The 18,650-nt window shown below is 37.8% G+C and overlaps 1 protein-coding gene across 4 annotated transcripts in view; it reads right to left on the bottom strand.

The window, feature by feature from the left end:
* ephb2b (eph receptor B2b) overlaps positions 1-18,650 on the bottom strand; it is a 192,194-nt gene that overhangs the window by 23,764 nt on the left and 149,780 nt on the right. For 2 of the 4 annotated variants that reach the window (XM_069183719.1, XM_015337251.2), the window contains exons 6-9: positions 9,209-9,333; positions 6,022-6,184; positions 2,655-2,763; positions 1,813-1,880 (exon numbers count right to left, since the gene is read on the bottom strand). In XM_069183719.1, coding sequence (XP_069039820.1) covers positions 1,813-1,880; positions 2,655-2,763; positions 6,022-6,184; positions 9,209-9,333 — 465 coding nt within the window. The remainder of the gene's footprint in view (positions 1-1,812; positions 1,881-2,654; positions 2,764-6,021; positions 6,185-9,208; positions 9,334-18,650) is intronic. The other 2 variants (XM_006641931.3, XM_015337252.2) reach the window with 1 other exon arrangement.

Raw genomic sequence — 18,650 nt, 5'->3', positions numbered from 1 at the left:
CTAGATACCAGGTAAATTGGCTTATGATAGCTTTTAAAAGTGTTAAGGGATTTAAGAGTCCCAGTTTATAAACTCCCATTATTCTGTGTCTAAATACCACATTTGGCTCTGGTCTGGAAAACCCACAAAGGGCTGAGTACGTGGTACCATGGGAGCAAAAGCTTAGGAAAATCAGAATGGAGATAAAGTGAAGCAGAAGAAAAGAGCGAAAGAAATGTCATTTTTAAGTAGAGAAAAGAAAAGCCCAACAGGTTACTGGAATATCACAGATAAGTGTAAAAATAATTACCTTTGTTTACAGTAAATGTGTTTAATAACAGTGAATATGACAACTGGAAACATACAGTACAGTATGCCAGGTTTGCATTAAGAGTACACAGATCATAATTCTATCCATTCCCTTGGGGCTTGCAAAAATGCAATGCAACTTTATCTGAGACTATCCAAACTCAACAGGTACAGAATTATGTATTCTAGGGGAAAAGAGACAGGAAGATGAGGTGTGTGCACAAATAGTAATGATTTGGTTTGGAAAGTATAGAATGAATCTGACCAGATGTAAGGATTGAGCTCCGAGTTCCTTACTCTGGTTTCACATAATATTTCAGGCTGAATGGCAGATGAGGAAGGAACGAATCAAAGCCCTCTACACCGTGCTTGTGTGAAGCTGTGGGGATGATATTAATAGCTGGTAATGGCCTCTGTCCAGCCGGGTTAACCTTCTCTGCCCTCTCGCAGAACTGAGTTTTGTAAATACAGCATTTACTGCAATCTGATACTATTGATTAAACTATATAAAAGCTGTCTAAATTGATAAGCAAGGCAACAGAAATAAGCTCCTGGTAGAAATGCATCTCTGCATCAGATTTCCCAGGCTGAACAGGAGAAATGATAAGACATAATCCCTTTGACAGACAGAACCCCTTTAAATAACTGTGCTGTGGCTGCATCAGCCCTGTGTTTTTACAAATTACAATCTTTTTTTGAGAAAAATAATTCAGAATTTAAATTGGTCTTACACATTTATGAACTCCTAAAATGTGTATACTGTATAATGAAACAATATTACTTTTACCTGCTGAAAAAAATAAATGCCTTTGTTTTTCATGCTGTTTCATTTCAATGGGGCCATTGAAAATCTCTTAATTAAGAGCAAAAATAATTTACAGAAAGAATTCTGTTCTGTATGCTGCAAGAGTTGTTGTTTTTTCTACTGCAAGGAGACAATAATAAAAGGTTCATTATTGGGGCCTTGAACTTTAATCATATTTCTTGGATAATCCTTATCAAAACCCCAGACTACAAGAACAATAGCAAAAATGAAAACGTCTTCTTTCTGAGTAAAAACAGTGATGAGGTTTTTATTTCTTCTGGTGAACTCACAACAAATTTCAAAGTGGCTGGTATGAGACTGAAAACAAATCGGTCTGGTTAATTTGTGTTGAAGGAAAGGGCGGGGGGTGGCACTACAAACACTGTAATTTGTAGCTGTTTTCTTTTCAAAGGTGCTGTATGTTACACAGAACTATTTATCTTTCCTATTTGGAAATGCCAATAAAATGGCTTTGTGGTATCTGGAAGTGGAAGCATTTTGCACTTTTTTTTTCCCAAACATGATTCATAAAACATAAATATACAGATGATTTACAACAACAAATAAAAAGGGAATGTGGAATAAAACAGCTTGCAACTACAAGGGCTTAATGTCTAATGAGTAGTAAGTAAGTAGTGTAAGAAAGGTCATAGAGGAAAAAAAAGGAAATCACATTTTTGCAAGCAGAGGTTTAAAGTGAAGGGATGCATGCTACTCACTGTGGCCACTGGTGTAGTGCTGCAGTTTGTCCGTATACTCAGAATCTGCCCTTTCAAAGCCCCTCCTCCTAGGTTAAAAAACAATCACCTATAAAACTGCAGAAGAGATGTCTCACACCATGCTACAGTAAACCAGCCACTGGAAATCCACTGACAGCTCTACATTGAAACCTTCTTCCTGTCAAACAGTCATTCTGTCTCTGTAACAGATGACTACCTAGCCCAGAAAACATGCAACTTTTGAAAGGGGTGCACGAGGTCGACTGAGCAAACAGAAAGTTAAGGAACCTATCAGTGATGCACCAATGACTTATTCACACCCCCCAGCAACGCGAACGAGAGGAGATAATTAGAATGGAAAGAAATTAATGAAACATCTGCAGAGAAACCTAATATAACATTATTCATGAATTTATTAATTCAGTGATAAAATGAGGAGAGCTCCTAATGAAACAAGTTTTAAACCTACTAAGGGAACAAAGGTCTAAACTGAACAATGTAGAGTATCAATATTTTCTATCCAGTAGTTCTTTATCCTGGAGGGACACCATACATTCTGGGTTTTGTTCCAGTTGAGCTCTTAATTATTGACTAACTGTAAATGAACTATAATTAATTGCTAAAAGTAATCCAAATGCTTGCTTAATTACACCTTTTTATTATATATTATGCTACTGAAGGTCACTTATTAAAGATTTAAGACCTAATTGGATAAATCGCTTTCTAAGGTTGACTATGATTAGTAGCAAGTGGGGGGTGCATTTGAAAGCCTATAAGTAATTGTTGCTTAAGAATCAACTCTCTACAATGAAGATAAAAGAGGAGGAGACAGAATGACCCACCGATTGCAGACAATGATGATGACTACAACGGCGATAAGGAAGACCAGTCCGGCTGCAGCCGAACCGATGATGAGGGGCAGCTTCTCTTGAAGGCTTGTCTTGTACTCCTCTGGAAAGAGACACAACACAGTGTCACCTCAGAGGCAGCAAGCACAGACATGGATATACATGATTACTGTACAGCAAAAAACAGAAATCATCTGTAAACAGAAAAACAATGGGACGACCCTCCCCCAAAAAAGTTGTGCACAGCTAAATATTACATTACCTAAAGCTATATACTGTAATTCCCTTATGTTGTAGATGTTTTGGACTGCAACAAAACCCAATGACAGTAAGATGCTGCCTATCTGAAAGTTGATTTGGTTCCATGGACGATACTGTATTTAATATATTAAGTTTTTTTCTACCTACCTTCCTTCCTATCTATTTAAAACATTTAAAATTCCATGTGCGATTAGTTGCATAATCAATAATTCTAAAATATAACCGCTGAAGTCAAAAGAGTGAAAAAGTCAACATTAACAACTTCAATTACAAACATTTTAAACCAGATGCAATGTAAACAGTTTCCTAATGATCGATAACTATATAATGTTTTTGCCAAGGTCATTTATCAATATTTCAATATTTACTATGAAATCATATTCTCTCGGGTTGTTATGACATCTTTCAGAATTACGGGCTCTTTTCTCTTTGTAACATGGCTGGACAGAACACAAATAATGATCATTGATGTCCTCATTAATTTTCTTCTGCGGGGCTTGAAATGTGCTGATAGATTTGTATCCCTTGAAACAGAAGATGACTATTTTCCACACATAATTACAAATTGAAATCAATACCTCCTCACTGCCAGTGACTAAGGCAATTGAGGGAGAAGGAGGAAATGTGGTTGACTATTTAGAGAAACAGAACCAGGTCCATGGGGCACTGTGGCTTTTATTTGAAAAGACTGAGAAGCAGCTTTGCTTTCTACTTAAAACAAAGGGGTTTGAGGCACATGGGCATAAAACATACCGTAAGCAATAGCATGATACATGATACAGTCAGGGGTAAAGCACAGATGAGGTGGTGCTGAGTAGGCATTAAGAAGTAAAAGATGCATATTAAAGCATAATCGAATGATGAGATTGTAGGGACTAAGAGAAGGATTTCATCTAGCAGTTAAAGGCATGAGTTACAGGCGTGATTAAGAGTTCTTTATCAAACTTGCCCCCTGGCTGGCTGTCGTCCTAAGGAGCCTTTCCTAAATTTTTATCAGTGGTTGCCCTAAAAAGCACTTGCAGTTAGAAGTTATTCAGAAATTTGGTTTTGTAAGCTCTCACCTACTGGACATGAACCTAAGAGCCTGGAACCATTAGATCCCTCAACTGGGTCATAATGCAAAAGGCGGTTATTATTCAAGGATTGGGAGGAAGCCTGAAACTTGACTTTAGTGTGTGCTGGGAAAAACCAAAGCAGTGGCCAGAGGAAATGAGAAGTTCTGTGCCACCAAACACCTAATCTCAGTGGGCTTTGCTGGATGCCATTAGGTGTCAAAGCAGAATAGTGTAGGGATAACGAAGTCTGAACTAGAGTCTGCAGGAAATGACAGTTGCCTGTGCCTGTCAGCAGTTATGAGATTTCCAGTCTATTTATAATAGGGAACAGACAGGCTTCCTCAGAAGGCCTGATGGATGGTTCCACTTGCGATTTTACATCTTGAGGCACGAGTCACAATCTTGCAGTAGCTGGAGCATATGGGAGGCTCACGAGCGAGCACATATTTGGCAGACGGAAGGAGACTGTTTTGATCTGCTCCTCCAGACCTCCTGCCCTGGACAGAAGGCTTGGGAAAAAAGGATCTGGGCCACGAACAAACTGCCCCTGAGCAACTGACTTGTGAGCACTGTCAAAGTGATATAATTAAAACATTTCGAGTGCACTGTTCTGGAAAGGTGGGTCAGCCTAGTCGAAACGGGCTTGGCTGGCACTGAAGTTTGAGAGCTGAGCCACAAAATGCGGACTGGTGCCAGGCAATTATGTCATTAGTTGGCACAGGGGAATTTCTTCTATACTGCTTTGAGCAAGAACTTTGTAGGAAACGTTTATACACTATATTGAGTTTATGATATTAAATGTTTTTGTAGGTGCTGAAAAGAACACACTACTGGCTTTAAATGAGTTGGTTTTTTAAAAAAAGAAAAATCTAAACTCTCTGTTGCCATTCATTAACTACCGGTCCATCTTCTCTGATCCTATTCTGGATACTAGCAAGTACTAGCACCGTTTCTTAAAGGAGATGGTAAATCCAATCTGTGATGTCTAGGTTTATTCTTGGGAGTTCTACATCCCGTGTTCTTTTCATTTTTTTGCCTGTCATCATAGTTTTCAGAGGAGAAGGCTTTGAAAAGAGATCAGGCTAATTATATCCCTGAGCGATACAGGTAATGAGACGTTTAGATAAAGCCTGGGTCAGTGCTCTTGCATTAGTTTTGCTACTTTTAGATTCCTGCCTACAGGTATTCTTATCATCGGAGATTAGGTAATTTTTAATCTGATCATTGGCTAACAGGATGTTTTGCTTTATAATCCAAAACCTCACAGTCCTATAGTATGCTTACAGTATATAAAATGTAAAGCTGTAAACCTAATAGATACCTTCGGTATGTGCACAGAGAAAGAAATTGGGAGGAAGGGACAGAAATCCTTGATACTATATAGATATACATTTCTATACATACATTATAGTTCTACAAGTGTAGACAAAAATGTGAATATACTATAAAATACACAGTAAAAAATATAGTAGAAATATTATATTAAATACTGCATATGTACTGTATATAGCAGTCTTAAAACAGGAAATATTATTTTACCTGTACAAAAATGCAAATATTTAAAATCAGCCATGGGCAGAAAATAATGTATTTGTAATACTTCTTCATTTTAAAACATTCCAGGTTTTATTGTTAACCAAATTTTCCTCAGAAAAGCAGTCTTCTGCAAATCGGATGAATGTGTGACATCCTGAATAGCAGTGGATACTGGCTGCAAGTAATTTTTTTTTTTTTCAATTGCTGATGGCTTATCTCAGAATTCAGCTCTAGCCTGAAACGGAAATGACAGGTGGGATCAGCTTGCTCATTACATACCCTATTCACTCCTGAAAGGAGGTGTTCCATTTCATTATACTGAGTGGAGCATACAAATGTTACCCAAACAATGTAATTATAACATATATTAAGAAGAGTAACAGAGGTGGAATATGGACTGGAATACTAATGTGAGTTCTCACTGCAAAACTGGAAAAGGACAGTGAGAGCCGGAGAATTGCTGAATGCGTGAGTTCTGTTGTTGTGGTGCCTGGAACTCTGGGCCTCACCTTCAGTCATGGTCTGGAAGTACATCTTGCCACTGTACCGTCCAAAGCCTGCCACTGTCCGTGCCCGTACTTGGAATACGTAGATCGTCCCCGGTTTGAGCCCACGGATGACTGCTGTGTTCGTCTGACTTCTCACTGTCGAGGAGTTATACTCACTCTGGTCCTGAAGCACAGCAACAAAGAGCAACACTTCAGAGTGAGCCACCCCAAAGCTCCCCAGACAGAAAACTGACATGCAGCGTATCATGAGATTGATGTTGTCCCACAAGCTAACTTTTCTGTGTGTGGTATCATGTTCTACCCCTGGGGTAGCTGAAGAACACTTCACCACTGTTGATAAACCCTGGACGTCATCGTGAAATGACCTGCGAATAAATACAGCACTCGCTCTTCGTACGTTCAGTAAAGGTACGTGCCCATAAGCCCATTTGAAAAAGTGAGGATGGTGTAAGAAAGAGCCATTAAAAAAGGCTCTGTTTGCAATAAATCCAAATAGTAGTATTACAGGATTTCCTGAACATTTTAGTTAATTTAGCACATCCTCTTCAAAAGCAGCCCATAAAAAACGAGACTGTAATTGCAATGGGCATTTTTCTTTGTTAACAAAAAAATCAATTTCTGTGATAAAGCTTTACATAGTCATCCCATGAATGAATGGACTTCTCTGGCCCTGATTCCCCCCTCCGAAACTGCGGTTTGACTGGCACCAGTTTTTTCACCACTAATAACCTGCTGTGCAATTCCATGGTGGTGTAACCCGCCATTTGGATAAATCATCATTTCCAAGTTTGTTGTTGAACTTACATGCTTTTTTTCTTCTCGAAAATGTACCAGTGATTGCAATGTTGTTTTTGGTGGGTTTGAATAGCTACAGTATGATTCAAAGTGCTTCAAGGTGTTTATCAACATACTGTACATCGAAAGCAAGCCCAGTGGTATCTTTAGAAGGTCCTTTGCTTAACTGTTACAGCAGGGTTTGTAAAGAAGACATTTGCAATGCCTTGGCAGCTTCTGTTTTGTATATTTTCAGATGCATGAATGCAAATGTCTGTTTAACACTGATGTTAAATATAAACGGGACTGGGACTCTATCCAATTTTGCGATTATCACTGGGGTTTAGGCTTTCTTGATATAGATATTAACTGTTTGGTCAGGTTTGTGCTATTTTATTGGAGACTGGATTTCCTTAGAAGGAAGCCTTCTATGTTTGCTTAGCTCGTGAACAAGGTGGATGGTGTTCCATGGGGAGGCTTTATAATAGAAAAAATCAGAATTCTTTTGCTTTAATAGATATAATTTCATAAAGAATAACTGCAATATGTAAGGGCTGCATTATGAAGAGTCCAATACTGTATAATAGAGACACACTCTACAGTCACAGTTTAGCTCTCTGCTGTAGCAGTCAATAAATAATCTATTAATGTGTGCAATAAGTAGCTATAACAATTTTAGTTAATAGTTAAACAGCTACCACCGGCTGTTGACCTTTGCTATCTAGGAAGCACCAGAGGGAGAAGGGAGTGAGAAGGAACTGGCCGATGAGGATGTAGAAGTTTTTTTTTCTCGGGAAGCTCAAATGGATGTTAATTCAGCTTTTCTGAAAGTCTGGAGAGAGACTTGTCTTTTTATGCCAGTAAGCTGCCGAGCTCCCTGACTACTAACAGACAGAGAAAATAAATGCAATCAGAGCTTGGACAGAGCTAGGCTTTTGGAGTTCTTCATTTTGTAAAATAAAGAGCATAATATTGGACCTTACGGGTGCATTTTTGTGTCTTATTACTGAGACTTGCCTATTAAAAGATTGCTGCTAAGGCACACCTCCCCAGGGTGTGTCAACAGTATATCGCTACAGTATATGTATGTAGAAACATGTAAGTCTATATTTTATGTCCACATACTGCATGTACTGTACATGAAAACATGACATACTGAATGGCTGGATATTCTGCCTATTCTTGAAAATTAAAGTTTCATTTTTTTCAGGAAATTAATTACATTTGTGTTATAATATTACATTTCAAACCAGATTACAAAATGCTTGAAAAAATGTCCAGTGTTTAACTGTTATCTTCTAATGAAAAATGGTAGATTACTTTATTAAATGTTTAATCTGGAAAGTTAAGTTCACAGTCCCCATCTACTGTGTTGAAGTACAATGGACTTTGATGGAAATTCATCTCTTTTCTGTGCAGACTGTAATAATATTTCAATACAATCTCAACACAACTCAACAATTTTCCATAAAGCTATCATGAAGTACTTTTCAACAAGCTGCTCACTTCAGCCTGTCATTCAGTAAACACAGAGAAGCTGCTCTAGCAGCCTGGTTGACAAATGTAATGACAAGACATCCTCCTCTGTGTCTGGGAGTGGCACTATACTCAGGACAGCTGGCTGAGGATCATGTGCCAGAGATGTACAGGATGTGCTTGTCTGAGTGGATCGTTCAGAGCCCATGTGGAGTTCCTTTTTTCCTCAAACACTCAAATCACCAGAGCTAAAATACCACAGAGGCTTTGTTGCAGGTCAAAACATTTCAAGTCATCAGGGATTTTCTTCATCCGCAAAAACAGAACACACCATTGTCTTTAACTGCGTACACAAAATTAATTGAGCTGCACTGAAGTCAAAATGTTTTGTATCAAATGTCCACAAACCAACTGAATTTAATAGTCCCATCAGGACCTGTAGTAGATTTGGTTTTCTTTTCCAAACGCTTGTGTCCAAAACTGTAAGCATTAGGTCTACTGTACAACAGTTAGTCTACAAACACATACAGTATGTATGATATTTCTTTGTATTTTCAAGTATAAATAGGTTTTATAAGCAATATGTTTGTCCTGGTGTGAGCGCGTCTCCATCTGTGTGCATCCTGTGAAGGACTGGTGTCCTGTCCAGGGTTTACTCCGCTGCCTGTTGCTTGCCAGCATAACAGGCTCTGGCTCCCCAGCAACCCTGTACTGGATGGAGTGGTTAGAAAATAGATGGACAGATAGTATTGAAACTGTATAACCTCTTTCTCAAGATAGCAATGCACAAAATATAGTCTTTTGTGCAGCTTCGCCATCTTTTTTTAAAGCCCTTCCCTGTCCACACTATAAAAATACGGCAAAAAAAGAGCAGTTTCGGGTACTGTAAAATTCAACCATTAACATCTTTGTACCCTTGTAGAGAGAGAAATCCTACCTTTTCATAGTACTGAAGTTCATAGTCCAGAATGACCCCATTGGGCTGGTCCGGTTGCGACCATGACAGCGTGATGCTATCCACTGTCCGACTGACCTGGTGCATGATGGACACCGCAGATGGAGCTGTAGGGAGAAAGGGAAAGGGAAGGGAGGACACAGAAGATGTGAAAATGATCATAAAAGGAAAATATAAGCAAAACAGAGAGTGCGAAGAATACTGTACAGAAAAATGAAAAAAAAACTGCGGTTGTAGGAAAGAGTGTGAAGAGACCCAGATGTCTATAATTTAGCGTAGAAGTCACTGCAGCTATTAAAAGCTCAGGCAACTTGTGCACAATAACTTTTTTATGCGTGTTTATAATTTCGGCATTACTAAGGGTGTCTGGGAAACATTAACACTAACAAAACTTAAGTCTGACATTCCACAGTTGGATTTCCAGTAACATCACATGTAGAGGTTTCTATGTAACACAATCAACCAAAGGCCACAAACTCAGAGGGAGAAATCAATCACACACAGAAAGCTTACAAAGACAAGCATGAACGTTACACATATGGCTTTGTCATAGTTGGGCTTTCAAGCTGTGGGATAGCACCACAATGGCATTACATACGATCCTCCACACTCTATCAAGGAATGTGAAATAGTGTGTTTGCCACAAACTCATTTACTGTACTCTAGTTTTCTAGTCTTACGAAAATCCTTTCCAGTATAACTCGTAGGTTGGCACTGCATTTTATGAAACCCTCTTTAACTGCAGTACAACACACATCATTAGAACAAAATGAGAAATAAATGCATCAGTTATTTTGTTACGTGACTCCTGAAAAATGTTAATGTGGCATCCAATACCTTCACTAACCAGCCATAATATTAGGAACAACCATGAACAATATATTGGGCCACTGCAAGCAACAAAAATATCTTGAAGTAGATTTTGGAAGGTATTCAACAAAACTTCAACATCCCATTCCTCTACAGCATATCCTTCAATGGAAGATTCCCAAGTCAGAGGACTGATAATTGAGAGTAAGATGATTAAACCAAGAGGCTGGGCATCTACATTTTTTTTTTAGCTTTTGGGGTAGAAATTTGGCTCAAGTTTCTTCACTCAAAATCCTGAGATGTGCAGAATAATCGAGACAGGTCGGAAGAAAGAGAGATGCAGAATGATTTTGTGTATGTGGTATGTTGTTATAACACAAGGAAAGAGCTTTCGAACCTTTTGTTTTACTAATGCTTCTACATTGGCACAACAATGGGGATTTGAACAGCAATTTGTTCACTTAGTTTCCTTCAATTCGGACATTATCAGAATCCATTTCCCAGAATAATATTCAGTACCTTCACCAACCAAACCTAAATTTATTTTAAGTCAGGGATATGTCAGATAAGTTCTCATTTAGATAATACACCATATGAAAGAAAAACAAAGCATTATCACATAGCCACAAAATCAGTCTGGTGGTTAGCAAGTAATTAGCTACAGTACAAAGCCCTAGTACTGTATAGTAGGTGTTTATCATAGTTCAGTAAAAGATACACTGAAATACATAACATTTCAACAACAGAATTTTAAGAATTCAAACTGCTCGATATTTTCAGTGATTTGAAACATCATTCAGATTAAATTATTTTTTCCAAATCGATTTAATTTATTTTTAATTACTAGTGTCAGCTGCACATTTGCAATTTGCATCCACGTGTACTGTAGATAATGGATATAAAACACTGCTCAAAGAAATAACCAAAAAAATGCATTAATAGTATTGCCCTTATCACTAAATGAGAAATAATGGAGTACAAATAGACTAACACCGAAAGCATGTTTAATATAAAAACATGAAGTTCAATCACAGCATTCATCCCAGCTATAGTACAATGTTTACTGCATGTTGGTCTTGGCATGTGGGCATAAGAGTGGTCATGCAGTTTGTTATCTCTAGTTGTGTGTGGGAGAGCAAAAACTCCTTAGAAGCCTGGAATAAAATTAATTGAAGTCGATAAAATGTCTCCCTACTGTGTGCTTGGTCCAAGTAAACACACTGTAGAAGAAAAAAAAAAGGTTTGTTTGCTGTAGTTTTGCCAGAATTTATAGCATCTGGCTCTTGTGCTGCCTGCTGTATACACAACATTTTGGCAGAACATTACTACCCTGTGAACAGAAAAGTCTCTAGAGCGTACACCATAAAACCTGATAGAGCACCAAGAGCTCAACATATTAATTTACCATAGCTCTGCAGCTAAAATTCACTCTTATCTGTCAAATGGACCTGCAAAAAATGTGATCCTGAATGTAAAGTTACCAGCACCTACATACATTGCATGTAACAACTGTATTTGTAATTGAAAGAGCTCTGCATTACTCTCAGTGTATGTGTGCTCTAGTTTCAGTGCTGACAGAGCATTAATGGCAGAAGACTGCTCTTGAAAGGGAATCTCAATATTGAGCAGGAGGAGGTAAGCATGTTGATTCCTTACTAAAGTGCATGTCTTTCCCCTTTAACACTGCACATTTCAGTACCTCATTTGTTATTTTTTTAACTCAAAATTTCAGTGTGTTAGCAGACCAAATCTCAACCTAAGAGTTAGTAAAGAATGTCTATGTCAAGACATCTACTGGAATGAAATGATGTAACGTAAGGACAACAAATTCTGCCCTAAAGAGATGCCAATGGCGAATGTTAAATAAGCCCTTCACTGCACCATTCTGTAAGCACCAGCATGGCAAATAACCTTTACAGCCCAAGAGCTGGAGATCAAGGCAGGAGTTCAATTGGTTTCACTGAGAGCTAGGCAAATTGTCCAGAGAGCAGGCAAAAACACTTTCCACTATGGAACCTCTGATTGTCAGCTCTATTTATGCAGTATATTGGCCATTATTTTAATTCTATTGTGTGAAGTTCAGGTATATTCAAGGCTATAAGATCACAAACCATCACTTAAGTCCAAATACTGTATGCGTTATGCTCACAGTACTGTATATCATGATGCATTATGCCAAGATTAAAAAAAAGTGTTGCATGTTTCTACAACTGCAGCACCATGTACAGTATCATTCCACAGTTTCATACTTCAAGAGACAACTTGGCAAAAATATCACCTAAAGTTTATATACTAATGCTAAAATACTAATGATAAATGGAAAGCAGGGTCCAACTAGTTTAAATGCTTCAATTGTGTCAGACTTACCTCTTCCAGTCCACATTTCATTGGAGTGCTCTGTGCTCTCTGATTGGTTGATGGAGGCGAGGGGGGGGGGTTGTGGGGAGAGCAGATAGAGGGTTTTGATTGGATAAAACAAGGCAATGGAAGTGAAATAAACAGAAAAACAATGAGTGGAACACTAAGAATTAACAGTTAAACGCAGGGAGCATTATAGGTAGAAACAAGACAGTGTGACTAAGGCTTTTTGAAATTACAGCAATATGCATTATAATTATATTATAATTATAATGGTAGGCATCTGAAAGTGCAATTGACAGTGCAAGTAAAATGTGATTTGTCACAGCTTTTTTGATAGAACAGGGATATTTAAACCAGGGCTGTTAGTGCAACATTTAGAGGCTTACTAAACGTTACAAGTACCTACAAATATTTGAGAAGCATGGCTAAGTTTTAAAACATGTTTAAATGTGTACTTTTAGGTCACAAAACCTACATAAATAATAACTACAGAGATGTAATGACATACAGTACAACAAAACATTTTCTGTCCAAAGCTCTTTATATTAACTAATTATATCATCATCTGTGGTCCTTAACACCTGACACATTAGAAACAGTTAATACAGTACTACAGCTTGATTAAAAAACACAGGGTTCCAAACTAATTGCTCAAAATTTATTGTAACTAAAGATTGCACTATGTAGAAATCCTATAATGCCTGCCTTGGAAAACAAAACCCCAATTCAATGCCATATTCCTTCTGGCACATCTTTTTCTTTTACTCAAAACTTCTTTGTAGAAGCAGTCAGGTCATTCTCCAATTGCAATGTTTAATTTTTTACTTCAATCACATTTCTATCTCTTTTGCTAAATTAATGTATTGTATGATCCTTCCCCTGGAAGAGAAGTTGTTTTCCTGTCCTGAATAGGCAGAACATATTACTTTCAAACTCTCATTGACTCCTAAATAACAACAACAAATACGGTTTCATCACTGACTTTAAGTTTCAGGACTATATTACACAAACATCTGCCAAAAGCAAATTTATTTTTAAATGCTAGTCTGTTCAGGAGGACCACTGCAGCAAAGAGTTCCATTGTCTAAACTTTTATTTATGAATAATTCCGAAACATCTCCTGGCAACTTGCCGAAGCTGACATGCTCTTTGTGGTCATTATACATCACGTCTGCTGAAAAACAAACCACATTTCATATGCTCCCTGGGCAATAGAAATCCACTGCATTGCAGGATAAGAAATGTGTGTTTTTGTTCAGAAACAAAATATTTGATTATACTGATTTTTATTGAGTGGAATCTGGGCAATATCAGTTTACTATAACCTGGGTTCAGCATATTTACTGCAGAAATCAGGAAAGAAAGGAAACTGTAAGGGACAAGGGTGTACACAGCAGCCCTTTTCTGAGATTTGAAGTCCCTCAAATTCAGGAAGCCCTTTGTCCCCCCTTTGGGAAGGATCACCCACTGGGGGAGAGACCTCTATTTACCCAGGCTGAACCACTGAGTGGAGTTCCCCAACACTTACATTCCTTCCACCCCTACATACTGTATGTGCTCTATGACGGCTGCCTGACCCAGTTTGCTCTCTGGCCTGTGCGCTGAGAGCTCGCCACAGTGGACACGCCCCTGCACTCACACAGTCACAGCACGCACAAAACTGGAAAACAAAGGCAGGGAACCCTTCGCAAAAAGCGCAGCTCTGAGGCTCTGCGATCATCACAGTAACATTTGCAAAGATCGCACCTCAGTCACAAAATACTGATCAATCATATTTCAATGACAGTTTAGCCTATTATTATTATGCACTGGACTGGATTTGTGGTTCCGCCTTTACTAGAATGACATATAAAATGGGCAAACAGAGCATTTCTCTGTAGGCATGAAATGAATTATTCATCATGAACTCAAGAATTATTCATCATTGAAAAATAATCTACAGAATGCAGTGCTGTAATTAGAAAATGAGGATATTAAAATGAGTAGGCATCCAGGTCAGTTGGTAACAATATTTTACATGAGCTCAGGGTTTTATGTAAACCCTTTCATATTGGATACTGGGCACTGCCCAGTCTAAAAAATGGTAAAAGATGGATAATTTCAATAATAAAAAAATAATATATGAAATTGTATAATAAATGGTTTGAAAAAATTCCAAGTGAATACATTTAAATCGATATTTTATAAAAGATTGTCTGAACATGAACATTATTAAAATTTAATCTGCAATTTACCCCCATAACTAAGTACAAGGAGTCTGTGATGTTTCCCCAAAAAACTATGACTTAAAACAATGTTGTTAATTGTTTGTTTTTTTTCTAGAGCCACTTACAAGAGATGTCTATTCACACCTTAGCAGGACAAACTGCAGAACAACTTGCTTTAACATAACAGTGCAGCAAGAAAATCTATTCCTCTCGCAACATGCGGTTATCCTGGAATGTAAAGGATTCTGCTTCTGAGAAGCTCAGTGGTTTGAATGCTGAGGGTAAGTGTGGAAAGTTAAACAGAAGAAGCATACAGTAAGTGGTAGGCAGCTTATTGGAAACCCATGTGTTTCGAACAAATCAGGATTTAGAGTGCTGGGCAGCAAACTGGAATGCAGTGGATCAGTGGTTAGACTGCTCGACTACAGTGCAGAAGGCTTTTGGGTTGCACAGTTCATCTCAGAGGCCAAAGCCTTGGGCTGGAGAAGCATATAAAAGGCAGTGCCCTTGTTATCTGGAGAGTCAAGACTGAGCATGAGAGTAACTGAAATGTGAACGGAGAGATAGTGAATTGTCAAAAAATGCCTTCTGTAAAGAATAGGAGGTAGTTTTCATGTAAGATATTTTAGGTGATTATATGACGATATTGGCATATCATGTTATTTTGCTGAAAGCACTGTGCTCCCAAGAAAAATGCTTTCAAGTGTACAAATTACAAATACTCTGATACTGCTGCACTACTTTAAAGCACCAAGTACTCTGCTAGAGAGTTTCTGTAAAGTGTTCTTAAAACCAGACACTCAAACGAGAAGACTAACACTGAAAGTCGACAAAGAAAAAGACCAAGCACTTTAAATCAAGTAGTAAATCAAGTAGATCATTTGTAAAAGTGCCAGATATGGACCTAAAATGTGATGGAAATCACATCTGCACTTTCTAAACCATTAAAATTCTGATTGGCGCATTTCTGTTCCATCCAAGCCCATTCTTTTTTCTTTTTTTGTTTTACCCCTGCCTGGTCTTTGAATGTGGAATGTTGCCCCTCCTACCCACCCTCCCCTTTCTTCAAACGCGCGCCCTGACTCCTTTCAGCTCTGCACACACAGGCCGGCAAAGTCTATTGATTTTTCCTGAGGACCTCTCCGGGCACAATAGGCAACTTCATTAACTGAGCTCATCAAGTGAGACTCAGCAACTCTTTTGAAAGCTGGCAGCATGGAAAGGCAGCGGGCTCTGGCCGCATATCCGGGCTCTGATTACTCCCGGGGAAAAGTACCTGAGTGGCCACAACCCTCTGAGGGCGGCTCTGATGAGAGAGGGAAAACTGAAAAGCAGCGACTCAAAGAAAATTTCATTTAAAAAAAAAAGATGTTCGGCAATTTTTTTGTGTGTGAAGACAAAAGACTAGTTTATTTACACCAAATGGAATAAAGACACCACTAAGTGTGCTTGTGTTTAAGACATGTGAGAAACAAGGTAAAAGGCTGCTTTAGAAAGATTCAGAGATGATGGCCAGCTCTCTTTAGATCTGTACAGCACTCGGTGCGATGAGTGTGACTAGAACATGTCTGACTGAGAAGCTTGTTTGTGTTAGTGATAGAGACAGTAAAAGAAGAAATGACAGGAAAGTCAGAAGAAGAGGCAACACAGAACAACTAGGGAAGGATAGGGAAAAGGTCAAGAATATTATGAAGAAAACAGGAATAAGTTGGCACAGAAATGAGAGAGAATGGTAAGCAAGGAGAGTGGAATGAGACAAAGCATTGAGACAGGAGAGGAAAAGCTGGAGTCAGAGAAAGGGTGGGAAAGATGGTAGAAACAAGGAAGAGAGTGAAAGAAGGAAAAGACAGACAGAAAACTGACTCGCAGCTACTACACTGTACATACTGCATGTTGAGACATAAAAAGAGATTTTTGTCCATATTTTCAATGCACACATTCTCCTTTGATGTCCTCAAATTGACTGAATCTTGAGGGTATAAGTTCAAAGCAAAGAAAATAAAACATTCTTATTACTCTTACAACATCATATATAGGGAACACAGAACAAAAACTAGCCCTACAATTCTCCAGCAGAATGTGGAGAAATGAGGGTGATTCTAATTAATTCAAGACTGCCAAGGTATTGAAATCTGGGACATTTTATAGTCTGTACCCTGCTTAGTTATAGACACACTGTAATAATCAGTTCCAGTGTGTTAATAATGGTCCTTTATTTAACATTTTCGAAGTTTTCTACCATAGGGTGTACGACTATTCCAAATGAAGGTGAGAACGAAGAAGGTGTTAAAATTATGGGAATGATCCACCAATAAAAGTTAAAAATCCTACAAAAAAAAGAAAAGTTGAGATAATGAGCTGGCTGGTATACAATAACAGTAAGAAATGTTTATCCCATTTTGAGCTGCATGTATTCTTGCTTTACAATACAAACAGTACCCTTAGATGGAGAAGCCCAAATGTTCATGGAATTTTAGTGTTTTGTATCAAATCCAGGCTGGCAAATATCCCTTATTTCCATCTGCAATGGATTTTGGGTTTTACGTCTGAAAGAGTTTCCACTGCAGTAAACTTGCATAGTTCATCAAGCTTAAAACTTTCAGCTGTTGAGTAGACTGAAGCATTACCATACATCTCCATGATTTCACAGCCTCATTTTAAAAAGACATTTGAGAAGCTTTACTATTTCTTAAGTATTTTTACCACACTGCTATGTCTATTTTGAATTAATCCCTACTTTCAAATAAGTCTGCTGAGTTTTCTGCTGTCAAAGAAGGTTGTCTGTCCTATGTGGAATTTATTCTAATCTTCTCACTCACATTGTGCTTCTCCCTTTGGTTTTCCATACTTTTTCTAATCTGCTTCCGATTCTTTTCTTGTTCACCCTAGCAAACTCATCAATTTTCTCTAAGCCCATGGGATAAAGACATGAGATTTTAAAGTGCATGTGGGTTTATAGGTCTTGATGACAGAACTTCAGGGGAATAAATGGTATGGATCTGAATTGCCTTATCAGCATACTAATGCTTAACAGTCCTGTACTGTATTTTTTTCATTCCAGGTTTGTTTTCATTGAACTTCTCCTTTCCATTATTGTGTGCAATTAGCAAGGACAGATGGTGAGATGAGATCGGTGCTCTATACATGAAACAATTTCTCGTTTATTGGAACTGAGCTGACTGGGAGTTATGGAATAATTTCAAACAGAATAGCCGCTTCAAAGTACAGCTAGGGCCCCTATAGGCAAGAAATGCATTTTAAAAATATTACACATTCTTCATTATACTCAGTATAAATGTATTGCTCATCATGTAAGTGATTTCTAATAGGCTATATTACCAACTGTACTGACTTGCAAGTTTAAATTGTTTAAGTTGATTAATTTAAATATAGTTACTTATTTGTTGACAGAGAAATTACTATTTAAAGAAATAAGTGGAAGAAAAAACGTTAAGTCCCACCACGCAAAGAGCTAATTACATCTTCAGATACATTGAATCCATTCTGGACTATGTTTATCTCACTGCAAAAATAATTTAGGTCTAATCCACTGATAAATGAATAAATCTGAAAATTAAATATTTCAATGCTGACCATAGTACCCTTATTGCAGTTACAGCACAATGACACCTGGGGGCAATGCATGCCCAAATTAAAGTTATTTTAAAATAATTAAGTGAGTAAATTAATGAATAAGAAAGTAGTAATATCTGAGGATAATCTTCAATCAGAATTTCAAAACCAATGGAAAGCTAGCTCTAGAATTCAATGTCTTTAGCAAAAAACAAAATAAGCCTATATTATAATTCCAGACTCAGAACTTTTTTGCAACAATGAAACATTGCTTATCTGCTGCCATAGACAAAAAAATACTTAATATTGTCAGTAGAGTGGATTAAGAAGTTTAGAGCACAGCTGTTCCTAAAGGAGATACTGTAGTAAGGGAAACTAAAGAAATCATAGTTAAAAAGTCTAGCACTATAGAATACACTTCTGTACATGCTAGACACATTCTGTACATAGGACATACTGTAGTAAATCCACAT

The sequence above is a fragment of the Lepisosteus oculatus genome, chromosome 25 (genome assembly GCF_040954835.1).
Source record: "Lepisosteus oculatus isolate fLepOcu1 chromosome 25, fLepOcu1.hap2, whole genome shotgun sequence".
NCBI classification, from domain to species: Eukaryota; Metazoa; Chordata; class Actinopteri; order Semionotiformes; family Lepisosteidae; genus Lepisosteus; species Lepisosteus oculatus.
This window is presented reverse-complemented; position numbering and strand designations above follow the sequence as displayed.